This window comes from Oncorhynchus mykiss, chromosome 12, assembly GCF_057628025.1.
Source record: "Oncorhynchus mykiss isolate SJ-2025 chromosome 12, ASM5762802v1, whole genome shotgun sequence".
Classification (NCBI taxonomy): Eukaryota; Metazoa; Chordata; class Actinopteri; order Salmoniformes; family Salmonidae; genus Oncorhynchus; species Oncorhynchus mykiss.
Genome location: NC_143033.1, coordinates 22,806,546 through 22,834,171, shown reverse-complemented (window position 1 = coordinate 22,834,171; position 27,626 = coordinate 22,806,546). Strand labels below are relative to the sequence as shown.

The 27,626-nt window shown below is 40.3% G+C and overlaps 1 protein-coding gene across 2 annotated transcripts; it reads right to left on the bottom strand.

Moving 5' to 3' along the window:
- Positions 1-16,080: 16,080 nt before the first annotated feature.
- On the bottom strand, positions 16,081-27,222 carry LOC110537208 (glycerol-3-phosphate acyltransferase 4). Of its 2 annotated transcripts, XM_021623075.3 has the most exons (13): positions 27,069-27,222; positions 25,734-26,289; positions 22,560-22,629; positions 22,151-22,445; positions 21,857-21,931; positions 21,659-21,748; positions 19,730-19,823; positions 19,352-19,467; positions 18,914-18,969; positions 18,668-18,753; positions 18,452-18,580; positions 18,182-18,261; positions 16,081-18,025 (listed from the first exon to the last, which is right to left on the bottom strand). In XM_021623075.3, the coding sequence occupies exons 2-13, from the start codon at positions 25,896-25,898 to the stop codon at positions 17,752-17,754; spliced, it is 1,530 nt and encodes a 509-aa protein (XP_021478750.2). In that variant the 5' UTR covers positions 25,899-26,289; positions 27,069-27,222; the 3' UTR covers positions 16,081-17,751. The 2 variants fall into 2 exon arrangements, with proteins under 2 accessions (XP_021478750.2, XP_090048152.1); XM_090192026.1 differs by lacking the exon at positions 27,069-27,222 and having other exon boundaries at positions 25,734-26,828.
- Between the last annotated feature and the right edge of the window lie 404 nt (positions 27,223-27,626).

The window sequence follows — 27,626 nt, the reverse complement described above, 5'->3', positions numbered from 1 at the left end:
ACCAATCTGGCTGTTACCAAGCCATAGTATACTTTTGGAAAACTTGTGCTTGACCAGATACAATGCCATTTTACAGTAAACAAATTGACAACAAACTTTCAGCACGCTTATAGGGAAGGACATTCAACAAGCACAGCACTTCAAAAATGATTGATTGGCTGAGAGAAATTGATGATAAAAAGATTGTGGGGGCTGTTTTATTAGACTTCGGTATGGCTTTTGACATTATAGTTCATAGTCTGTTGCTGGAAAAACATGTGTCATGGCTTTACACCCCCTGCTATATTGTGGATACATAGTTTCCTGTCTAACAGAACACAGAGGGTGTTCTTTAATGGAAGCCTCTCCAACAAAGTCCAGGTAGAATCAGGAATTCCTCAGGGCAACTGTCTAGGCCCCTTACTTTTTTAAATTTTTACTAACGACATGCCACTGGCTTTGAGTAAAGCCAGTGTGTCCATATATGCCCATGTATGCAGATGACTCAACACTAACATACAAACTAACATACACATCAGCTTCCACAGCAACTGAAATGACAACAACACTTAACAAAGAGCTGCTGTTCTTTATGAATGGGTGGCAAGGAACATGTTATTCCTAAATGTTTCAAAAACTAAAAGCATTGATTTTGGACAAATCCTTCACTAAACCCTAAACTTCAACTAAATCTTGTAATGAATAATGTGGAAATTGAGCAAGTTGAGGAGACTACATATGGTCATGGTCAAAACATATTGATACAACAGTAGCTAGGATGGGGAGAAATCTGTATATAATAAAGCGCTCCTCTGCATTCTTAACAGCAGTATAAACCAGGCAGGTCCTACAGGCCCTACTTTTGTCCCACCTGAACTAGTGTTCAGTCGTGTGGTCAGGTGCCACAAAGAGGGACTTGGGAAAATTGCAATTGGCTCAGAACAGGGCAGTAAGGCTGGCCCTTGGGTGTACACAGAGAGCTAACATTAATGCTATGCATGTCAATCTCTCCTGGCTCAAAGTGGAGGACACACATGCATACCCCACAAGACATGCCACCAGAGGTCTCTTCACAGTCCCGAAATCCAAAATAAACTCTGGGAGACAGTACTAGATAGAGCCATGACTACATGGAACTTTATTCCACATCAAGTAACTCATGCCAGCAGAAAAAAAGTATTTAAAAAAAACAGATAAAAATACACCTTATGGAATTGAGGGGACTGTGAAGCAACACAAACATTGGCACAGACATATGCATTCACACACACGCACGATAACATATGCACTGTACATACACATGGATCCAATACTGTATATATGTGGTGGTGATGGAGTAGGGTCCTGAGGGAACACAGTGTGTTTCAATATGTGAATGTATTGTAATGTTTTTAAAATTGTATATACTGCCTTCATTTTGCTGGACCCGAGGAAGAGTAGCTGCTGCCTTGGCAGCTAATGGGGATCCATAATAAATACAAATAATAAGAAGAGACTTGCTTGGGCCAAGAAACACGACTATAGTTTGTTTTTCAACAGGACAATGACCCAACACACCTCCAGGCTGTGAAGCAACACAAACATAGACACATGCATACAAACACATGATAACATACGCACTATACACACATGTACACATGGATTTTGTATTATAGATACGCTTTAGTAAAGTAGAGGCCTGAGGGCACACACTTAATATGTTGTGAAATCTGTTATGAATATATTGTATTTTATTGTAAAATGTATAAATGTATTGGAAAATGTGTAACTTCCTTAATTTTGCAGGACCCCGGGAAGAGTATCTGCTGCCTTGGCAGGAGCTAATGGGGATCAATAACGAATACAAATACGAATGCAAAAGTATTTATTCAAGATTAAAATGGGTAACACATCCATGGTTTCATGTTTAGGTTAGCCTACTGTAACTATTAATGTATTACTATGTAATCATAGAAAGTGTGCATGTTCAAGATATCATGAAAATGTTGCAGGTCTGTGAAGATGTTCACAATTGCTGTAATAATCTGCACAGAATATTGAACAGCATTGATCATTTGGATTTTGTACTTTTAATGTAATCTCAACTGCAATCCAGGTAATTTGGTTGTGCTATTAGATGAAGCACAGGGAAAACACATTCAATTGTTGTATAAATACAAAATATCTGCCAGTGTATTCCCATTTGAACTTTGTTGTGCTTATAAATGGTTGAAAGCGCAGTGATAACACATTTAGATGACAATTAAACCAAAAATCATTGTTTTTCCATTGGAATTTGGTTGTGTATTTAGAAGGTTGAAATCATAGTGATAACACATTTGGAATTCAACAAACTTCTTTCTGTCTTTTTGAGTGGGTGAATAAAAGTTGAAATCTCAACCACGTCTCAACCAAATATTACCCAAATTTCCACATTGAAATGAAATGGTGTACGTGTGCCCAGTGGGCAGTAGATCGGCCGGACTGCTCAGTCCGCCCGAGCCGCCTGCACGTCCCGACCCCCAGCCAGTATAGCCAGTAACTACCAGAATGTGCAACAAGAGGGGGAAAAAACTTTAGACCACATTTACTCCACACATGTAGACGCATACAAAGCTCTCCCTCGCCCTTCATTTGACAAATATGACCATAAATATATCCTCCTGATTCCTGTTGACAAGAAAAAACTAAAGCAGGAAGTACCAGTGACTCACTCAATACAGAAGTGGTCAGATGACGTGGATGCTACGCTACTGTTTTGCTTGCACAGACTGGATATATATTCAGGGATTCATCCAATGGTATTGAGGAGTATATTGAGGAGTATACTACCTCAGTCACCAGCTTCATCAATAAGTGCATCGACAACGTCATCCCAACAGTGACCATACGTACATATCCCAACCAGAAGCAATGGATTACAGGCAACATCCGCCCCGAGCTAAAGGCTAGAGCTGCCGCTTTCAAGGAGCTGGACACTAATCCGGACCCTGACAAGAAATCCCGCTTTGCCCTCAGACGAACCATCAAATAAGCAAAGCGTCAATACAGGACTAAATTTTAATCCTACTACAACAGCTCTGATGCTAATCAGTTGTGGGGCGGCAGGTAGCCTAGTGGTTAGAGCGGTGGACTAGTAACTGAAAGGTTGGAAGATCAAATCCCCGAGCTGACAAGGTAAAAATCTGTCATTCTGCCCCTGAACAAGGCAGTTAACCCACTGTTCTGAGGCTGTCATTGAAAATAAGAATTTGTTCTTTAACTGACTTGCCTAGTTAAATAAAGGTTAAAAAAAATGTGTCAGGGCTTGCAAACTATTACGGACTACAAAGGGAAACCCAACTGCGAGCTGCCCAGTGATGCACGCCAACCAGACGGACTGAATGCCTTTAATGCTTGCTTCGAGGCAAGCAACACTGAAGCATGCATGAGAGCACCAGCAGTTCCAGACGACTGTGTGATCACGCTCTCTGTAGCCGATGTGAGCAAGACCTTTAAGCAGGTCAACATTCACAATGCCGCGGGGCCAGATGGATTAACAGGACGTGTGGTCAACTGGCAAGTGTCTTCACTGACATTTTCAACCTCTCCCTGATTGAGTCTGTAATACCTACATGTTTCAAGCAGACCACCATAGTCCCTGTGCCCAAGAAAGCGAAGGTAATCTGCCTAAATGACTATCGCCCCGTAGCACTCACGTCGGTAGCCATGAAGTGCTTTGAAAGGCTGGTCATGGCTCACATCAACACCATCATCACGGAAACCCCAGACCCACTCCAATTCGCATACCTCCCCAAAAGATCCACGGATGACGCCATCTCAATCGCACTCCACACGGCCCTTTCCCACCTGTGTGAATCATGTTCATTGACTACAGCTCAGCGTTCAACACCATAGTGTCCACAAAACTCATCACTAAGTTAAGGACTCTGAGACTAAACACCTCCCTATGCAATTGTATCCTGGACTTCCTTCCTGATAGGCCACCCACAGGTGGTAAGGGTAGGCAACAACACATCTGCTACACTGATCCTCAACGCAGGACCTCTCAGGGGTGCATGCTTGGTCCACTCCTGCACGACTCCAATACCATTATTACGTTTGCTGATGACACACCGACAACGATGAGACAGCCTATGGGGAGTAGGTCAGAGACCTGGCAGTGTGGTGCCAGGACAACAACCTTTCCCTTAACATGAGCAAGACAAAGGAGATGATCAAGGACTACAGGAAAAGGAGACATGCCCCCATTCACATTTAACGGGGCTATAGCGAAGCGGGTCGTGAGCTTTTCAAGTTCATTGGTGTCCACATCACCAACAAACTATCATGGTCCAAACACACCAAAAAAGTTGTGAAGAGGGCACGACAATGCCTTTTCCACCTCAGGAGACTGAAAAGATTTGGCATGTGTCCCCAGATCCTCAAAAAGTTCCATTGAGAGCATCCTGACCAGTTGCATCACCACCTGGTATGGCAACTGCTCAGCATCCAACCGTAAGGCACTAAAGAGGGTGGTGCATACAGCCCAGTACATCACTAAGATCAACTTTCCTGCCATGCAGAACCTACAGTTGAAGTCTGAAGTTTACATACACCTCAGCCAAATACATTAAAACTCAGTTTTTCACAATTTATGACATTTAATCCTATTACAAATTCCCTGTCTTAGGTCAGTTAGGATCACCACTTTATTTTAAGAATGTGAAATGTCAGAATAATAGTAAAGAGAATGATTTATTTCAGCTTTTATTTCTTTCATCACATTCCCAGTGGGTCAGAAGTTTACATACACTCAATTAGGATTTGGTAGCATTAGCTTGAAATTGTTTAACTTGGGTCAAACGTTTTGGGTAGCCTTCCACAAGCTTCCCACAATAAATTGGGTGAATTTTGTCCCATTCCTCCGGACAGAGCTGGTGTAACTGAGTCAGGTTTGGTTACCTCCTTGCTCGCACACGCTTTTTCAGTTCTGCCCACAGATTTTCTATAGGATTGAGGTCAGGGCTTTGTGATGGCCTCTCCAATACCTTGACTTTGTTGTCCTTAAGCCATTTTGCCACAACTTTGGAAGTATGCTTGACGTCATTGTCCATTTGGAAGACTAATTTGCGACAAAGCTTTAACTTCCTGACTGATGTCTTGAGATTTTGCTTCAATATATCCACATAATTTTCCTACCTCAGGATGCCATCTATTTTGTGAAGTACACCAGTCCCTCCTGCATCAATGCACCCCCACAAAATGATGCTGCCACCCCCATGCTTCACGGTTGGGATGGTGTTCTTCGGCTTGCACCCCCTTTTTCCTTCAAACAGAACGATGGTCATTGTGGCCAAACAGTTCTATTTTTGTTTCATCAGACAAGAGGACATTTCTCCATAAAGTACGATCTTTGTCCACATGTGCAGTCGCAAACCGTAGTCTGGCTTTTTTTATGGCGGTTTTGGAGCAGTGGCTTCTTCCTTGCTGAGCGGCCTTTCAGGTTCTGTCGATATAGGACTTGTCCTACTGTGGATATAGATACTTTTGTACCTGTTTCCTCCAGAATTTTCACTAGGTCCTTTGCTGTTGTTCTAGGATTGATTTGCATTTTTCACACCAAAGTACGTTCATCTCTAGGAGACAGAACGAGTCTCCTTCCTGAGCGGTATGACGGCTGTGGGGTGCCATGGTGTTTATACTTGCGTACTATTGTTTGATCAGATGAACGTGGTACCTTCAGGCATTTGTAAATTGCTTCCAAGGATGAACCAGACTTGTGGAGGTCTACAGTTATTTTTCTGACATCTTGGCTGATTTCTTTTGATTTTCCCATAATGTCAAGCAAAGAGGTACTGAGTTTTGCCAAAACTATAGTTTGTTAACAAGACATTTGTGGAGTGGTTGAAAAGCTAGTTTTAATGACTCTAACCTTAGTGTATGTAAACTTCCGACTTCAACTGTATGTGGAAAATACATTGGATTTGAAGAAAGTCATCAACTGTTGTTTTGAGGGTGACATTTCAATGTAACGGCTTTCTTCTGTGGACGAAGGATCGGACCAAAATGCAGCGTGGTTAGTGTTAAACATCTTTAATATAGACGATAACCCGAGAACACTACAAAAATACAAAACTATAAATGTGAAAGTCGAAACAGTCCTGTGTGGTGAAACAAACACAGACACGGAAACAATCCCCCAACAAACAAACAGTGAAACCCAGGCTACCTAAGTATGATTCTCAATCAGAGACAACTAACGACACCTGCCTCTGATTGAGAACCATACTAGGCCGAACGCAGAAAAACAACCTAGACACACAAAACATAGAATGCCCACCCAACTCACGTCCTGACCAACTAAAACAAACAATTAACACAATAACTAGGGTCAGAACGTGACATTCAATCCCTGGATTACATCAATATAGTAACCAATTTTCAACATAGACAAACCATGTAAAAAAATATGATGCATTTGTACCTTTAAAAAAATGTCAGATCTTCAACGTTATATCCACTAAATGTATATATTTTTTTAATAATCTATACGCTGAGCAGCACCTCCTAATAGAGAGTTGATCTATCTACCGCTATTCCTTTGGCCTCCCATCCAGGGTTTTAACCAAGCTCAGCTCTTTTTTTAGCTTTTATATTTGTCACTGATTGCTACCAATGTGCTATCATGAGAGTGATTGTTAAGAGACCTCTTCATAACTTAATATATTCACTGTTGCTATCAAAGTCATTCCAAAGTGTATGTTTAACAGAGCTAATTAAATGTACACACACTTTATAAGTCATACATCCTCAATGATACTATTTAGATCTGTATAGCATTTGCAAAGTCATCAACGTCTATTATTTTAATTAAACCCAGGATTCAACTAAAAATAGACAATACAAATGTATCAAATGTATCAAATGTAATCTTCAAGTTAATATTTAATATGTTGTATTCACATCTCCATCTCAACCAAAAATCTAAGTTAAAAAACAAGACTGAATCGAATAAAATGTTATTTGAAGTGCCTTTAAAGTTTTATTTGATTCAGTCCTATAAAAGTCATCTGATGTTTTATGGATCTAACTGTTGGCACTGTTGTTGTTTGTGTCAGATGGTGATGCTGAGTAAAGGTGAAACCAAAAGGGATGTTTGACTATCATTCATTAACAACTTTGTTAATGTGTTGATGCCTTCTACAGTACAGTACCTTCAAATCAAACTTTATTTAAAGTACATTTAAAGTTTAATTCGATTAGATATACTCCTTTTCTTTAACTTAGATTTTTGGTTGAAATAGAGACATGAATCCAACACATAAATTGATCATTTGTAGACAAAAAGTGTTACATAATTTAGTCCTGTTCTTAACTTAGATATTTGGTTGAGATAGAGTATCTAATAGTTGAGTATCTAAGTTAAGAATAAGACTAAACCACATAAAAGTTGATAACATTTGAAATGCACTTTAGATCAAGTGATTGATTGGATTTAGTCCTATTCTTTAAATGTGATTCTTGGTTGAGATGGAGAAGTGAATCCAACATATCAATTACTAATCCAAACACAATTCAATATCACTTTTGCAATACAGTAAATTGCCTATTATCTTGTAGACAAGTTCACAAATTATATATTGGAGTCACATCTCCACCTAAACCAAAAATACAAGTTAAAGAATAGCATTAGGCCAGTGTCTCAGAGGAAAATATACAAGTATTAGATATCCTTTTAATGTTGATATTTGGTTTCATTGTCAACCAAACACAATTCAATACTCAAAATTAAGGCTATCTTACAAACTAATGCAAAAATATTTATTCAACCTTAAAATGAGTAACACATCCATGGTCACATTCTGAAGTTAGCCTACAGTAACTATCAATGTCTTCTTACGTAATCATAAAAAGCGTGCATGTTTAATATAGCATGCAAAGGTCACAGGTCTGTGGAGATCTTCGCAATTGCTGTAATAATCTGCGCAGAATCTTGAACAGCATTGATCACTTGCACTATGTACTTTTAATGAAATCTTAACTGCAATCCAGGTCATTTGGATGTGCTATAAGATGAAGCACAGGGATAACACATGAAGTTGGTCTAAAAATACAAAATATCTGATCTGAACTTTGTTGTGCTTTTAAATGTTTGTAAGCACAGTGATAACACATTTAGATGACAACTAAACCAAAACTCTGACATTGTTTTTCCATTGGAATTTGGTTGTGCTTGTAGATGGTTGAAGGCATAGTGACAACACATTTGGAATCTAACACATTTCTGGCTGCCTTTTTGAGTGGGTGAATAAAGGTTGAAATCTGAACCAGGTCTCAACCAAATATTACCCAAATTTCCACATTGAAATGATGTGGTGTGCGTGTGCACAGTAAATCTGCTAGACTGCTCAGCCAGCCCGAGACGCCAGCATGTCCTGACCCCCAGCCAGTATAGCCAGCAACTCTCACCCCAACACTCTATTCCTTCCCACCTTTTTTTTGTTTTAATAAATGAAATGTTTAGAGTTTTTGTGTGACAGACTACATTAAGTTGGGCCATTCAGCAAACAGACAGTTTTCTTATCACTAAAGTCAGCTAATGTTTTATGGGTCTATCTATAATCATAACAGACACATTCTTCAGTTAAAAGGTCCCCTAACAACCCTCTGAAATGCCCTAGAGGCACAAATCCCTCCAATTCTAAAGCGTATTACAGATAATTTGTAGATCATCATAAGGTGCAAGGATATTAAAGGCTTATCTACCTAACTCTTTAGACACCTTAGGTGTCTCCATAGTTGACCAGCACTGATAAGGGGTTTGATAACATAATGTTAGTGTAACGACTCTCGTGGTTTGAAGAAGGAGACCAAGGTGCAGCGTGGTAGGCGTTCATGATTTTTAATAAAAACTGAACACCGCAACAAAATAACAAAGTAGAAAAAACTAAAGAGCACAGTTCTGTCAGGCAACAAAACAGCTAAACAGAAAATAACTCCCCACAAAACCCAAAGGGAAAATACCAACTTATATATGATCCCCAATCAGAGACAACGATAGACAGCTGCCTCTGGTTGGGAACCACACATGGCAAAAACAACAAAGAAATAGACAACATAGAAACAGAAAATCTAGAATGCCAACCCTAATCACACCCTGACCTAACCAAAAACAGAGAAATAAAAGGCTCTCTAAGGTCAGGGCGTGACAGTTAGATACTTCGGAGTGCAATGATGTGATCTATATGACTTCAAAGAGGTCCAGCCAACCTTTTGGTAAAAAATACAGTGATAGGTAATAAAACTTCTGTGATAAAACGAAGGGTGCTATAAAAATAAAGCCATGATATGATTTTTGTACTGATCATAAAATCATTGAAGAGCTAATTAAATGACATTACCAGTACAAGTAATTACCGGGTTAGTTTCACCTCATATTCCATAACAAATATATCCCATATTGGAGACTAAATAAAAGTTTAACATACTGTTTCAAATACTGTGTATACAGTGCCTTGCGAAAGTATTCGGCCCCCTTGAACTTTGCGACCTTTTGCCACATTTCAGGCTTCAAACATAAAGATATAAAACTGTATTTTTTGTGAAGAATCAACAACAAGTGGGACACAATCATGAAGTGGAACGACATTTATTGGATATTTCAAACTTTTTTAACAAATCAAAAACTGAAAAATTGGGTGTGCAAAATTATTCAGCCCCTTTACTTTCAGTGCAGCAAACTCTCTCCAGAAGTTCAGTGAGGATCTCTGAATGATCCAATGTTGACCTAAATGACTAATGATGATAAATACAATCACCTGTGTGTAATCAAGTCTCCGTATAAATGCACCTGCACTGTGATAGTCTCAGAGGTCTGTTAAAAGTGCAGAGAGCATCATGAAGAACAAGGAACACACCAGGCAGGTCCGAGATACTGTTGTGAAGAAGTTTAAAGCCGGATTTGGATACAAAAAATTTCCCAAGCTTTAAACATCCCAAGGAGCACTGTGCAAGCGATAATATTGAAATGGAAGGAGTATCAGACCACTGCAAATCTACCAAGACCTGGCCGTCCCTCTAAACTTTCAGCTCATACAAGGAGAAGACTGATCAGAGATGCAGCCAAGAGGCCCATGATCACTCTGGATGAACTGCAGAGATCTACAGCTGAGGTGGGAGACTCTGTCCATAGGACAACAATCAGTCGTATATTGCACAAATCTGGCCTTTATGGAAGAGTGGCAAGAAGAAAGCCATTTCTTAAAGATATCCATAAAAAGTGTTGTTTAAAGTTTGCCACAAGCCACCTGGGAGACACACCAAACATGTGGAAGAAGGTGCTCTGGTCAGATGAAACCAAAATTGAACTTTTTGGCAACAATGCAAAACGTTATGTTTGGCGTAAAAGCAACACAGCTCATCACCCTGAACACACCATCCCCACTGTCAAACATGGTGGTGGCAGCATCATGGTTTGGGCCTGCTTTTCTTCAGCAGGGACAGGGAAGATGGTTAAAATTGATGGGAAGATGGATGGAGCCAAATACAGGACCATTCTGGAAGAAAACCTGATGGAGTCTGCAAAAGACCTGAGACTGGGACGGAGATTTGTCTTCCAACAAGACAATGATCCAAAACATAAAGCAAAATCTACAATGGAATGGTTCAAAAATAAACATATCCAGGTGTTAGAATGGCCAAGTCAAAGTCCAGACCTGAATCCAATCGAGAATCTGTGGAAAGAACTGAAAACTGCTGTTCACAAATGCTCTCCATCCAACCTCACTGAGTTCGAGCTGTTTTGCAAGGAGGAATGGGAAAACATTTCAGTCTCTCGATGTGCAAAACTGATAGAGACATACCCCAAGCGACTTACAGCTGTAATCGCAGCAAAAGGTGGCGCTACAAAGTATTAACTTAAGGGGGCTGAATAATTTTGCAGTTGTTGATTTGTTAAAAAGTTTGAAATATCCAATAAATGTCGTTCTACTTCATGATTGTGTCCCACTTGTTGTTGATTCTTCACAAAAAAATACAGTTTTATATCTTTATGTTTGAAGCCTGAAATGTGGCAAAAGGTCGCAAAGTTCAAGGGGGCCGAATACTTTCGCAAGGCACTGTATATACACTACCGTTCAAAAGTTTGGGGTCACTTGGAAATGTCCTTGGTTTTGAAAGAAAAGCAAATTATTTTGTCCATTAAAATAACATCAAATTGATCCGAAATACAGTGTAGACATTGTTAATGTTGTAAATGACTATTGTAGCTGGAAACGGAAGCTTTTTTTATGGAATATCTACATAGGCATACAGAGGCTCATTATCAGCAACCATCACTCCTGTGTTCCAATGGCACATAGTGTTAGCTAATCCAAGTATATCATTTTAAAAGGCTAATTGATCATTAGAAAACCCTTTAGCAATTGTGTTAGCACAGCTGAAAACTGTTGTGCTAATTAAAGAAGCAATAAAACTGTCCTTCTTTAGACAAGTTGGGTATCTGGAGCATCAGCATTTGTGGCTTCGATGACAGGTTCAAAATGGCCAGAAACATAACTTTCTCGTCAGTCTATTCTTGTTCTGAGAAATGAAGGCTATTCCATGCAAGAAATTGCCAAGAAATTGAAGATCTCGTACAGCGCAGTGTACTGCTCCCATCACAGAACAGCGCAAACTGGACCTAACCAGAATAGAAAGAGGAGTGGGAGGCCCCGGTGCACAACTGAGCAAGACGACAAGTACATTAAAGTGTCTAGTATGAGAAACAGATGCCTCCCAAGTCCTCAACTGGCAGCTTCATTAAATAGTATCCGCAAAACACTAGTCTCAACATCAACAGTGAAGAGGCAACTCCGGGATGCTGACCTTCTAGGCAGAGTTGTCCAGTGTCTGTTTTCTTTTGCTCATCTTAATCTTTCCTTTTTATTGTCTGAGATATGACTTTTTCTTTGCAACTCTGCCTAGAAGGCCAGCATCCCGGAGTCGCCGCTTCACTGTTGACGTTGAGACTGGTGTTTTGTGGGCACTATTTAATGAAGCTGCCAGTTGAAGACTTGTGAGGCCAAATAATTAAGAATACAAAAATAGTTGTTTACTTTAGAAGGTGCCCAATTCAGCTTTATGGGACACCATATCATCTGATATGTCTGAATTATAAATGTGTCTGAGGTATAATTCTGTATACGGATGGGTTTATTAAGACTTCCTGCCCAAGATGCAGTAAACTCAATTTTGTTTTTCTTTTTTCTAGGAATGATGGAATGTCCGCTACCAAGTTTTTTTTCTTCCTGTTTATCAATGATTCTGTATCTCTCCCTTAGAAAGGCTTCTTGAGGCAGGTGCCTTGGGAGAGCAGTTAAAAGTTCCCGGATCCAGCTGTTAACTTCTTTGGGGTGGGGGACACTATTTTTACATCCGGATGAAAAGCGTGCCCGGAGTAAACTGCCTACTACTCAGGCCCAGAGGCTGGGATATGAATATTATACTATATTTGGATAGAAAACACTCTGCAGTTTCCAAAACTGTTTGAATGATGTCTGTGAGTATAACAGAACTCATATGGCAGGCAAAAACCTGAGAAAAATCCAACCAGGAAGTGGGAAATCTGAGGTTTGTAGTGATTTTCAAGTGATTGCCTATCCAATATACAGTGTAAATGGGGTCAGATTGCACTTCCTAAGGCTTCCACTAGATGTCAACAGTCTTTAGAATGTTGTTTCAGGCTTCTATTGTGAAAGGGGGGCGAAAAAGAGCTGTTTCAACCAGGGGTCTGGCTGAAAGCCTTGATTTGTTGAGGGAGCTCCGTTCCCTTTAATTTCTAATGACAAAGGAATTGTCCGGTTGGAATGTTATTGAAGATTTATGATAAAAACATACTAAAGATTGATTCTATACATCGTTTGACATGTTTCTACGAAGTATAATGGAACTTTTTTGACTTTTCGTCTGGACTTAGTGCCCGCGCCTTCTGCATTTGGATTACTGGAGTAAACGCGCAAACAAAAAGGAGGTATTTGGACATAAAGATGAACTTTATCGAAAAAAAACAAACATTTATTGTCTAACATGGAGACCTGGGAGTGCCATCAGATGAAGATCATCAAAGGTAAGTGATTCATTTTAACGCTATTTCTGACTATTGTGACAGAAAATGGCTGTATGGTTGGAAAATGGCTGTATGGTTTTCTGTGGCTAGGCGCTGACCTAACGCATGGTGTGCTTTTGCCGTAAAGCCTTTTTGAAATCTGACACAGTGGTTGCATTAAGGAGAAGTTTATCTTTAATCGTATGTATAACACTTGTGTCTTAGATCAATGTTTATGATGAGTATTTTTGATGTGGCTCTCTGCACTTTCACAGGATGTTTGTTTGAGACAATGCATTTCTGAACATAACTCACCAATTTCAAATGAGGTTTTTGGACATAAAGATTAACTTTATCGAACAAAATACACATTTATTTTCTAACATGTAGTCCTGGGAGTGCCACCTGGTGAAGATCATCAAAGGTTAGTGATTCATTATAACGCTATTTCTGTCTTTTGTGACACCTCTCCTTCTTTGGGAAATGGCTGTATGGTTTTCTGTGGCTAGGCGCTGACCTAACATAATCACATGGTGTGCTTTTGCCGTAAAGCCTTTTTGAAATCAGACACTGGCTGGATTAACAAGAAGTTTATCTTTAAAATGGTTTATAATACTTGTATGTTTGAGGAATTTGAATTATGAGATTTCTGTTGTTTGAATTTGGCGCCCTGCACTTTCACTGGATGTTGGTCAGGTGGGACGGTAGCTTCCCACCTACCCTAGAGAAGTTAAGGGGCCTCCCAAATTAAGGCCATTTTGTTTGTGTTTACCCTACGATTTTGGTCACACTCACGCCAGCACTAACACACAATCCACCTGTTAATTAATATTTGTTAGTGGTTAATACTCTGTTTGATTTAGAAGTGTGGGGTCTTTTTATTTGGTTTTAGTGGGGTTTTCACAGGTCAGAAAGGATGCTGTACACAAATGAGTGTTTCTATTGTCAGAGTTTTGGTTGCACACAAGTACATTCTCTTGAGAAGAAGTGTATTGAAAAACCCATTGTAAACCTGATACACAAAATGTTTGAAATATCTTTAAATAATGTCTGAGGTAAAGGAAAACACTCACTTAATAGGGATGACAGTTACTTCAAATGGATTGATGTTTTCCACACATCTTGTTTTATATGAAGACGTGTATTGCTGTTGTTTTCTTTTCTTTGTTTTTGTCTTGCTTCAATAACAAATCTCACCAGATTGGGTCTGCTGGATGGTCGGGATTTCTCCCTAAGGATTAGCCCTCTGACTCCCTGCCCTTACCTCTTCATTGAGATCGCCAAGATGATAGGGGAGTATAAGCCAATTGGGTGGGGAAATGGTTTCAACTGTGTGTTGTTATTCTCTTTGACATTTGTCTTAGAAGTCTGGATTTCCTGAAACAGAAATGCCTTAAACTAAACAGTTGTTCTGGTCTGTCCTCTCTCGTGGTTATGGCGAAGGTGACCACAGATGGTATCTAGATGCATGAAGGGATAATTCGGCCAAAAAACAGTGTCAACCTCAACACCCTGCCTAATCGGCTGAAGTAATGGCGACAATGGCGTTCATTATGGTCCTTCACCACTTCTACCATGAGACCTGAGTCCGAGCCAGCAACCTGTACACAGCATCCAGTCGACACTATCAACTACCTTTTCTCTCATGTGACATGGGTCCATGTGGAGTGAGCATGGAGAGAGATCCAGTCCTAACTTCTCTCATGCTGCTGGTGTACTGGTAGGAAAATGAACAGAGACATAATGGACTGTAAAGGACGGTGGCGGCTCAGGTGAGAGACATTATCAAGGGCCATCCACTTTGAACATGTTCCGTTAAAAAGGACGAACTGAAACACTATCTGAAGAAGAACTTGAAGAAACGCCAGGAAGGATAAACATTTCCATAACGTGTTTTTTGTTAAATGACTGCTCAGTCCACATGACCACACACACTATATATGTAATGTACAGTCTGCAAAAATGTTTTACTTGGTTCTTCCATGCTAGACAGAACAGATAAGGTTAACATTGATTCTATATGTGCACAGGCTCCACTGTGGGGAAAAAAAGCATATGGTTCTCAAAAAGATTTTCAGCAGATGTGGTTTTCTTGCAAGAGTTACATTTAAAAAAGAAAAAATGTAACATTTAAAGAGGAGCTGGGTTGGAGAGGCATATGCAGTCACATACTGCAGTAACAGCAGAGGTATAGGCATCCTGATAAATAAGAATACAAAATGTTCCCTTATATCCCAGCACATTGACCAAGAAGGCTGTTTTCTAATGCTGAATTGTACCTTACATGGTGAAAAATACACATTGATTTCATTGTATATCCCACCAGGGGCAAATCTGGTGTTTTTAGATAGAATTCAAGCTATTGAACAAAATATAAATGCAACAATTTCAATGATTTTACAGTTCATATAAGGAAATCAATCAATTGAAATTAATTCATTACACCCTAATCTATGGATTTCACATGACTGAATAGGGGTGCCCATGTGTGGACCTGGGAGGGCATAGGCCTACACACTGGGGAGCCAGGCCCAACCAATCAGAAATATTTTTTTCTCCACAAAAGGGCTTTATTACAGACAGAAATACTCCTGTTTCATTAGCTGTGCGGGTGGCTGGTCTCAGACGATCCCACAGGTGAAGAAGCTTGATGTGAAGGTCCTGGGCTGGCATGGTTACAAGTGGTCTGCGGTTGTGCGGCCGGTTGGATGTACTGACAATTTCTATAAAATGACATTGGAGGCGGCTTATGGTAGAGAAATTAATATTAAATTAACAGTTCTGGTTGACATTCCTGCTGTCAGCATGCCAATTGTACGCTCCCTCAAAACTTTAGACATCTGCGGCATTGTGTTGTGTGACAAAACTGCATATTTTAGAGTGGACATTTATTGTCCCCAGCACAAGGTGTAATAATCATGCTGTTTAATCAGCTTCTTGATAATCCATCCACCTGACAGGTGTGGCATATCTTGACAAAGGAGAACTGCTCACTAACAGAGATGTAAACAAATGCGTGCACAACATTTTTGAGAAATAAGCTTTTTGTGCATATGGACATTTTCTGTGATCTTTTATTTCAGCTCATGAAACATAGGACCAACACTTTAAGTGTTGCATTTATATTTTTGTTCAGTGTATTTTGATACAATTATCAGTGGGGCTTATATTTAGCCTAATTTCACACACACTGAATTTATGACAGTATTGTTAACTTTTAGAAATGCAATACATTTTACCATTAATTGTACAACAAAGCTTATTTAGATAACATGGTAACAGTCTTCCGTGTCATGTTCTCTATTGTCTAGGACTGTGACACATATTGACCCATTATCTGCATATTTGGTCTGCTGTGGCTTTGTAACCTTTCCTCCTGTTTTCACAATATGCATAAATGGATCGTTCCACGAATAGAGTGCCTTTTGCCTCCCTTTGATATTTGAAGTTGTAATTGTGCACCAATACTAAAAAGCCTGTTATATTAAAGTGCCATTTAACGTTAACAGATTTTTATTTGACTAAAGACTTGCTAAAGTGCCAAAAATCAGCATTTTGACATGTCCCTCGTGTTTTCCAGACTTCTAGTAGGATTTTAACCCACTTAACCCAAACATTTCTCCATCATTGTAAAGCCCTAGTTATTTTATTGCTTTGACAAAGTCATTTCTGAAGATTATTATTTACTTCACGCGATAAGTGAATAACTTACATTTGTCCCTCATTTTAGGGGCCACCCTGTTACATTAATGGAACTCTACTTTAAACTATTCCTTTTATAAAATATTTTCTCTATAGAAACTATGACATCAAATCATAATGTAAAAGCTTTTTGGTCATTTTCTGGTGTTGTGTGGTGGATAACTGAATGTTTCCCCATAGATAGAGAGGGTAGAAATGTACAAATAAAATAAAATAATAATTGTGATGAAGCATGCATTCAATTGCCCATCCCTATTGCACACATGTTATGGCTAATTTAAGATGAAAACTTAAATCCTGTTAAGTCAACCCTGTTACTTTAAAAGTTCCAATGCAGCCATTTTATCTCAATATCAAATAATTTCTGGGTAAAAAGTTTAATTGAAATTTTAATTGAAAACTAACAAGAATAGCTTCTTAGCAAAGGGCAATTTCTCAAGCAAGAATTTTGCTAGGATTGTCTGGGAGTAGTCTGAGTGGGGAGGGGAAAAGTACAAATGTGCTGTTATTGGCAGGAGATTTGGCACCCTCTTTCTTATTGGTCTATTAATTTACCTGTATGGTGATGTCACCATGGAAGGCCAAAACAGGCAGAAATTAATTTTATTAAGTTTAACATGTCCTCTTTATGATACATTGTTTTAATCAAGTTTTGGGGGACCTAATTGCACTACCCAAAATTACCCAAATATAGTGGTCAAAATGGCATAAATACAAAGAAAATATTAAAGATAAACATTTAAATACAGTATTAAAACAGTTAACATTCATAAAATGACTGTGCATAGTGCAGCACAAACTCAAAAGTATGTGGCTTACAGCCTGTAGAAAATGATACTGTTTCAGTTGCACTACATGGTCTCTGAGTAGTTAATTGCTATTGAAATGGTCTCTGAGTAGTTCATTGTTATTGAAATTACTTTAAGGCTTCCAATCCAATAAATCCTCTGGTCTAGTGCCTCACCAAGACAGTGAGTGGGGCTCCGCTGACACTTAATAACCTGGTAGGAATGGAACCCCCACCCTCATTGGTCCTTCATTGGTGTCTCTGAGCCTCTCTCCTCCTCTTCTTCTTGTAGTCTCAGAGAGCAGTCTTCCAGTGGTCTGGGTGTGTAATCTTCAAGTGGTCTGTCTTCATTTTGGTCCCCCTCTTCTAATTCTTCTTCTTCTTCTTCTTCATCTTCCTGTGGTCTGTCTTCACCTTGGTCCTCCTGGTCTCCAACCAGCACCTTGCTGTACAGCTTCTGCTGCTCCTCTTTGAACGTATTTTTCACCTTCCCTCGTTTCAGCCCTCCATCCCTTAGAGCAAACAGATAAACACAGGGAAGAGCAGTTTTGTACAACCCTCAACACATGTACACTTGCAAGAATGTACACACCATGATAAACACACTGCTAGGAATCGTGCTAGACAGAATGTGTGTGCGTGTGAGATGCGTATTCACTGAAACTCACCACAGCAGGTCCACCAGTCCTCCCTGCGTGGCGATGGCTGCTTTTACTCTGTTGGCAAACTGCACCGCATCCTCTCCCTCCTACGCAGACAACAACAGAGATGGCTCAGTCAGACAGTTAACATTGAGTCTCCATACCAGGATGGAGTTTTTGACTTATCACTGTTAGGATTATTTAGGTCTAGACCTTAGGGGATTCCCTGGTTTATAACTGCATTATACAAATCAATAATAACAACGTTACTGGGCTAAACCAAAACAAAGGCCACACCTCTCTGCTCATAGGTGGAAGGTACCAGACACTGCAGACGATGGCCCAACTGCTCATCATCCTCAGCAGGTAGTTGACCATCCCAAACTTACTGCTGTTCCAGAACGCGTCGCCAAACCTAGGGTCATACTGTCACAGGGAGGTCAAAGGGAGAGGGTTAGGTGGTTGAGAGAGAATAATAGATAAAACGGCAGTAGAGAGAGAGGGAGAGACTACCTTAATGGCCACAGGGTAGACAGTACAGCCTATCTCAAAGCTGCCCTTTTTGAACATCATCACTGAGGTATTGTTGATGCATGTGCCTGAGTGAGAAACACATTGTCACGCCACATCATTACACACTCACACAGATCCGACATAGGGTGAATTTTCATCATCACTACAGCCTTCATTAGTTGCCATATCTCATTTCTATTTGAGCAGCACTCGATCCATCAGAAAAGGGTCCGTTTTCATACTAACCCTCTGGGAAGATGAGGATGGGGTGTTTAGTTTTGTCTGCTACATGATTGCTAAGCCTGGAAAATGAAAATACAGAACAGTGTAAATAACATGTTTATAACTAGGGATGGGAAAATTACCATATTACCGTATAACCGACGGTTATGGATGAAGACCGTCACGAAAATAAAATAACCGTCGAACGAAGAGCTGACTGAATGATCACAATTAAGAAGCATATTTCTATAGCAACACATGCAGTCCGGAGTGAAGGAGAGGAGAAAATGTGCAACAAAAACCATCATCCAAACTTCCATGACCGTCACAGCGCTACTAATAATAGAACTGTTTTCACCACATTATAAGAATGCATTCGTTGCTTTTTAATGCCTTCGCCAAGTCTGACAATGAGAAATGGAAGGAAAGTATGGTTTCCGCAACATGCAGCTGCAACATTACCTTTCGGCCACAAGGTGGCGGTCTTTGACTTCAGATCTCTCAAACCAGATGTGGGGACTGGATTTCACCATGGCTCTCTGGACTACCCCGATCAAACCACCATGGATCTGGCCAACCTGAGAGAGGAAGTGATGACTGAGTGGGAATCTTGAACTAAACATCTTGGCAAAGAATGGGTTATACATCTGTCTCCCAAGCGCCCCACATATTCCGTACTAACACACACACACACACACACACACACACACACACACACACACACACACACACACACACACACACACACACACACACACACACACACACACACACACACACACACACACACACACACACACACAATGCTTACTGTTACACACTAGGATCTACATACAGTACCATAGAATAGCAGCCATCATTGGCCAGGATGATGACGTCAATGGGAGTTGTGTGATTCGCCACACAGATGCCTCCATTCTTTGGTTTGTTCTCACTGTCGGCAGAGCAAAGAAACGACTGAATGAGACACATTAACAAAACCGCCTAGCTCATAAAACTACCAACAACCAGTGTGTGCCACCCTAATTGACATACACATTTTGTATTACAGCCTGAATTCCAACTGGATGATTTTTTTTTTTAAATCACACCCATCTATCTACACACAATACAATAATGACAAAGTGAAAACATGAAAACAGAAATTTTTGCTAATTTATTGAAAATGAAATTCATTTTCACAACCCTTTGCTTTGACACTCCAAATGTAGCTCAGGTGCAGACAATTTCCTTTGATCATCCTTGAGATGTCCCTACAACTTGATTTGGGGCAGCAGATAGCCTAGTGGTTAGAGCGTTGGGCCAGTAACCAAACGGTTTCCGGATCGAATCCCCGAGCTAACAAGGTAAAAATCTGTCGTTCTGCCCATGAACAAGGCAGTTAACCCACTGTTCCCCGGTAGGTCGTCATTGTAAATAAGAATTTGTTCTTACCTGACTTGCCTAGTTAAATAAATGTTAAATAAAAAATATATATAAAAAACATAGGAGTCCAGCTGTGGCCAATTCAATTGTTTGGACATGATTTAGAAAGAAACACACCTGTCTATATAAAGGTCCCACAGTTGACAGTGCATGTCAGAGCAGAAACTATACCATGAAGTCTTAGGAAATGTCTGTAGACATGTCTGATGAGGCATATATCTGGGGAAGGGTATAAAGCAATTTCTAGAATGTTGAATGTTTCCAAGAAATTCCAGGAAATTAAAAAACATATGGAATTACCCAGACTGCCAAGAGCTGGCCGCCCGACCAAACCGAGCAACCGGGCAAGAAGGACCTAGGTCAGGGAAGTGAACAATCTGTCGTTGCTAATGTTAGCAATCAACCTGCTTCAGAGTGAAAAAGACCTTAGACTGGGGTGAAGATTTACTTTCTAACAAGACAATGACCCCAAGCATACAGCCAAGGTAACACTGGGATGGCTTTAGAACAAGAATATGAAAGTCCTTGAGTGACCCAGCTAAAGCCCAGACCTGAATCACATTGAAAATCTATGGAAAGATTTGAAGATTGCTGTTCACTGCCACTCCCCATCTAACTTAACAGAGCTTGAGAAAATCTGCAAGGAAGAATGGGAGAAAATCCCCAAATCCAGATGTGCAAAGCTGATACAGACAACTCAAGACAACTCAAGACAACTCAAAGCTGATACAGACATACCCAAGACAACTCAAAGCTGATACAGACATACCCAAGACAACTCAAAGCTGATACAGACATACCCAAGACAACTCAAAGCTGATACAGACATACCCAAGACAACTCAAAGCTGATACAGACATACCCAAGACAACTCAAAGCTGATACAGACATACCCAAGACAACTCAAAGCTGATACAGACATACCCAAGACAACTCAAAGCTGATACAGACATACCCAAGACAACTCAAAGCTGATACAGACATACCCAAGACAACTCAACGCTGTAATCGCCACCAAAGGTGCTCTGGGGTGTGAATACTTATGTCAATTATTATTTATTTATTTAATGTTCAATAAATGTGCTAACATTTCTAAAAACATGTTTTCACAAAATCTATTTAAACCATTTTGAATTCAGGCTGTAACACAAAATATGGAATAAGTCAAAGGATATGAATACTTTATGAAGGCACTGTAAGACTGGCTTTGAGCTCAGTACAAGATAGGGTGGTGAGTCACTAAATGGGCAGAAAGCTGTGACAAAATACAGTAGGTTTGTGTCTCTGTTGTCTGAGCTGATGTTGTGAATACTAGCCAGTGAGCATTTGGTTGGTCTACAGTACCTGTTGTGATAGGTGATGATGGCAGTGAGGGATCGGACACAGATGCGATAAGACATCAGATGAATCTTCTCACTGAGGTACGTCCTTAACCTGAGGAGATCAACACACTGACAATAAGGCTTTCACCAACACAGAATCTTCTTGTAGATAAGGTACTGTAAGTTTGTGGTAATTCTGAGGGTGTTGGTGGAAACGTACCAGCCGCTTGGTATGAAGCCCACTATGGTAGTCAAGACCACAAGCAGACCAATACCAGAGGCTGCCAGAGTAACCCTGTAGAACACAAAACAGTCCACCACATATCAATTTTGTTTACAACAAAAGGTTGTGATGTGCAAAACCCACAAAAAAATTGTATTTCATGCTAAATAAACACAATTCTCATAAATCTCATTTGTAGACATCTTGATGTCCACAACAGCTCCTTGTTGGCCAATAACTAGCAAAGACGTTTCCTGCCTTAGATGCTGACCCTGACTCTTGACCTCTGACCTGAGTGGCAGCAGGAAGCCATAGCGGATGAAGAGACCCAGTCCCCAGAGCACGCTGAGTCGCAGGCTGATGTGGCGGGCGTTGAAGTTGCTGCGGGTCAGCAGGTTCCAGGACTCCAGCTCCTGAGCAGAAAAGCGCTTGGTCACCTCGTCATCCACGATGCTCTCCACCCCCCGCCGGCAGAAATACATGATGTCGGCCATCTCAAACTCAGGCTCAGAGCTCAGAGTGGTGCCGCTGGCACGGAGCTCCTGGATCTCCTGCTCCAGAGAGGACAGTTCTTTAGCTATGATACCTGAGACAGAGAGGGAGTGAGGGAGGGAGAGGGATGGAAAGAGAGACAGAGTTAACGCAACAACAGAGACATTGCCATTCCCATAAGTGAGAGATGTACATTAAAAGGTCGTACCATTACTATAGGGTTTATAAAGATGTTGATTCTTCTCCTTTGCGCCTCTCTCCATCCGCACAGTAGCCCACTAAAAAAAGAGGGGGGTATCATACATTAGTTGTACATTAACTTTAAACCATGAATTCTATCCCAAAGGTATTTACAAGCCATATTCTATAGTTTATGACATTTATATTCATAATTCTTATCATTTTATGAGAAGCAATCATTTCTCTGTACCAAGATATCGTCATTCATAAGCCTGAAGGTGCATCACAGATAGTCTTGGGGACCAGACTGTATCTCCTAAATGATTATGTTAGCCTGGCCTAGCAAGACTACATCACATGGTACAACTGACAAGGAGTCAAGAGCTGAGTAGGCAGATCCACAGAGAATAAGAACACAACAGCTATCTTAAACAGGCCCATAAGCATGAAACAGGCAGTCTGGAGTATTTGGGGGGCATGAGGTTTCCATTGAGGGACAGACTGAAAACAGCCCACATCACTGTATGACCGCAAAATATGTTCACTGTGTCTTTTATGGGTCAGCAATTAGCAATCAATATAATTACAGTAGCTATGCTTCAAATTGGCCAACTCAACTATTTGTGGCTCCCATAATGTAAACAGTGCCACCTGCAAAGACCACGTCACTGCATGTTATACACATAACCACAGAACACATATTACAGAGCAGTGTATCTCTCCATGTTATTGTATATTAGGAGGTATGGACCCGGAAGGACTCGAACCATCCCAATCATTTTTAAAAATATTTTACATTTAACTAGGCAAGTCAGTTAAGAACAAATTCTTATTTACAATGACAGCCTAGAAACAGTGGGTTAACTGCCTTGTTCAGGGACAGAATGACAGATTTTTATCTTGTCAGCTCTGGGATGTGATCTAGCAACTTTTCGGCCCAACACTCTAACCACTAGGCTACCTGCCACCCCATAAAAAAGGAGGATCCGAACGGACCCGAGGACAATCAGACCCGAACCAGAAGTGGTCAGGTCTATTCGGGTCTATCAGCTGTGGTTACATAGAATTTGGACCTGCTCAGGTCCCGGGCCAGGTATTCAGGTTCGGGTAGACCAGTGAAGACTACTGTATATCCCTTCCTAAACCATTTCCTCCACATTTCCTGTGGCTGCCCCACACCTAGGCCTAATTCACTCATGATTTCCTTGAAAAGAACCTCAATCCTGTGTTTGAATGTGTAGGAGATTATAATCATATTGATATGAAATCCCTAGTAATTTGAAAGTGCAATGCTGCTAGGCTAATTCAGCACTTACAGCCAAAGGCACTGTGACATGCTCCTGACAGAGGCAACAGGTTGATGTCAAATGTCATGTGTTAGGGGAGAACCAAAGACCACACACACACTGCCACCAGAGGACAAATTTCACAAATCCACTGAGGGTAGTGGTCTCTCGTGCTCACTTTAGTGAATGAAAAATAAAATTATATGAATTGCTCCACAGAACGATGTCTATAATGCCATTTATTGTCAGTGAAGTTGACTGACCACATTAGGGGGAAAAAGAGCCAAGCTGAGGTGACTAGTCTCTCCACAAAGCCGATCAGACACAACCTGGGGTGTAATAAGGGCAGCTATTCTAAATTGAGCCTGGCCTTAGATGAACGCCCCTTACTGCTAAGCGAATTCAAAATATATGCATAGTTCAAGTTCATACATTAAAACTGGAATACAATTACTTTGTATAGGATTGTATGAAAGTCGCCTATCAAAGTTTTTCAAAAATATCTCGAAGCAGGCATTCACTAAGGGCCCAATTCTGAGTTAGGAATTGACGCCTTCTCTATGCACTTCTCAGGTGTTGGTATTCAGACTTATCTTATTCAGTCGCGTAACACTCTCTTGCGCGCTCTGAATAAATTTCATTAAACTATTGAAAACCCTCCCATTTGCTGGCCAACAGATTTTCTCGTGTAGTTTTTATTCAATAGGGGTTTTAGGACTTTTACCTTAAGCCATCCTTTTAGTAGAATTTTGTCTACATACACACAAGAATATATCGACAGAACGGGTTCTGAATATTAGGGATCAATTAAAGAAATCCATCTAAATATATGCATATTCGTCTACGTTTCAGCACCAATTGGTAGATTTAAAAATACAAAGATTTTGTAGATTATTTAGGTTTAGGAAAGTATTTATGAATCATTTAAAAAACAGGTTTGGAGAGCCTTTACAAACAAAAGAAGGAAAACGGTGGTTTGATTCATTCAGAAAAATTCCACATTCATTTCTTCAACCTATGGTAATGTTGGAAGATTAGTGTAGATATAATTATAATAGAACAGTCTACAACAGTATATATACCCTGTTACCCTTGTCTACTGCCTGCACTAAACATGGCTGTGTCATCACGCGGTTACAAGTGTTGCGCAATGCGTCGGGTTCAGACTGTTACGGCTTGGTCTGCGCACCACTCCATTACGATTTAATTAGCCTGCAATAACAACATGACCTTACCGGAGTTCACAGAGGAAACAAACGAAGGTAAACGAAACAATGTAATTAAATATAATGATAATGTAACCTATATCAACTGAAGGGAACTAACAGTAAATTGGCAGTTGAATATGTGTGGTTATTAGGCCTACTGAAGGTCGATACTGATAGTGGCTAATATTTAACGTGATAGAAATAGGAAAAAGAGAAAGTCGGGGGTAGCCTGTAACTAAGACATTTGAGTGACCATCCCTGCAAGTTAAAAGGCTGTACAATTTAAATTGTGCATAATGTCACAGCATTTCATCAACTTTACTGTGGGGAAGTTGATCTGTTGCTATGCTTCAGTTTGCTTCCATATGACTGGTTTCACATGTCTCCAGCGATTATAAGGTCAAATAGACCTAAAACAAGTGTTATTTTTATTTATAATTCCCATATCCAAACTGATTACTCATTTAACTAGCTCTTATCAAGTTGTAAATTACAGTGCATGGATAATGGTGGTATTTCTAACAGAAAAAATAAAGATGCTTTTTCCACTTGGACATGGTAGTTTCACTAGATCTTAAGCATGAGAAAAGGTGTGTAAGTTCAAGGTCAGAATACGCATATAGAGAAAAGTGCATAAAAACGTTCCATTTACGCACGCTTAAGTAGAGTCGGAATCGGACCCATTGTGACAGTGTGAAGCAAACTCACCTCAAAGACCTTGAGAAGACTCTTCATGTACAGTCTGCGGATCCCAATGGACACTCCAAGGACGGCCGGCACGACTATGACTAGCAGCGAGCTGAATCCCACAGTGAAGGATATACCAAGGACTATACACAGCAGGTTATCAAATGGGAGGAGGAACCAGCCCATGTTGGCCACAGGTGAAGCCGGGGCTGTGGTGCAGTGGAGTGGTGAGGGGATATGGCAGGGAACAGGGAGGACTGATAAAGGACTAAAGAGAAGTCCAGGACCAAGACTAAGGCTGCAGATTAGTCCTCTTGTCCCTTTATAGCCTCAGCTTCTGAAGCCTGCACTGAAACAAGGGCTTCATGGGCACATCGGGCCTGGGGAAGCTCAAGTCAATGTCTAGGAGAGCAGACTGATCTCATCATGAAGACTATAATAAAGGATCCAGTAATGTCAGAGCATCCAAACCTTCAGTCCTCAACTTGATCCATTCTTCAAAAGAAAAAGGGTAAACCTCCAGTCTGTTTGTATAGGTTGTTTTTTATGGTTCCTTTGCAAAAGGGATGAGACTGCCCTGGAAAAATACAGATATTGGTGTAGCTATCCTGTATAGTGAAGGCTGGTTAAATAGTTAGATGTGGGACACAACTGATGTTCAATTGCCATGTTAACTGAACAGTTAGCTAGCTCAGTGTTATAATGCTCTTACACAGAGTTATTAAACGTCAGTAGATACAGTACATAACTAGTAGAGGTCCCATATGGTGCTGTTATAAACAACACAGCAACAGCTGGTTAGCAGCTTACTAAATTGCTAGCTAAGTAGTGTTACCTAGCAACCATCACTGATCTTTCCCATTTGGACAACAGATGCAGAACACACAGAACTAGTTCGAACTCAGAAAATCTATTGTTACAAAGCAGATTTACTTGTTAACATTTAGATAGCTATTTTTAGATATATTTAGCTATCTAGCTAGCTAACATAACAATATTGAAGCTAGCTAGCGAGCAAGTTAGCTAACTAAGCTGCTTACTAGCTCTCGAAAACCCTTCTCCGTATGTAGCTAACGTTAGGGTTTTCAGCCATTCTCCTCTGTCAGAGCGTCTAGTGTGTGTGCTCGGGAAGCGCACTGAATTTACAAACAATCTGACAACGCTCTACATTTACGACTGAGAACACACTGGCACACAGGAGGCAATTTATGAACGCAACCTCAGACGAGCGTGCTATAATAATAATAATAAATCATTGCAAAATGTGTCGTTTAGCAAACAGTAATGATGTCCAACCCCTATTGCGATTATACTCACAAAATATACAAATTACTTCTTCAGAGTGTGTTTACTCACTTCTTTTTAACTTGGCGGGCTCCAACAAGGAAAACGTATATGAGAAACTCATCATCAATCATTAGCATGACTCCCTGTCTGCAATCATCGACCTCATACTGCGAGCTAATCCTCTCTGTTTAAACCTGAGTCTGGTCTGCAGTGCCCCGAGAGGGGAGGGGGGGGGGCTCAATCTGGTTTATGCTCAATGCAGAAGTTCCAGGAGTGGCCCTGCTCTTCATTCCATCCTCTCTGGTTCCATATATTTTTGTTACATTGTACCCTCTGTCACTAGTAGCATAGGCCAGAGATTTGCAAGGGGTCCACAATTTTTTTGTGGTTAATTTGTGGAAAAATATTGTTGGTGATTTGTATATGTGATAAATTATATTTTTTTATTAGTACCGCTATGTACAACAGAATAACATTGTGGATACCATTTTATGTCTGTGCTTCCAGTATAAGGGAAGTTCTAGGTAGGTTTGCGAGCCAATCCTAACTAGTGTTAGCCAATTTATTTATTTATTTTTATTTCACCTTTATTTAACCAGGTAGGCAAGTTGAGAACAAGTTCTCATT

What these genes read in the sequence shown, in the direction of transcription:
- LOC110537208 (XM_021623075.3), bottom strand. Translation starts at nt 25,898, where the DNA reads ATGGGCTGGTTCCTCCTCCCATTTGATAACCTGCTGTGTATAGTCCTT. An exon ending in GGCTTCATACCAAGCGGCTG is followed by an intron (nt 21,749 to 21,856) that starts GTACGTTTCCAC and finishes TGATCTCCTCAG; the next exon opens with GTTAAGGACGTACCTCAGTG. An exon ending in ATGATGGCTGCTATTCTATG is followed by an intron (nt 19,468 to 19,729) that starts GTACTGTATGTA and finishes TTCCTCTCTCAG; the next exon opens with GTTGGCCAGATCCATGGTGG.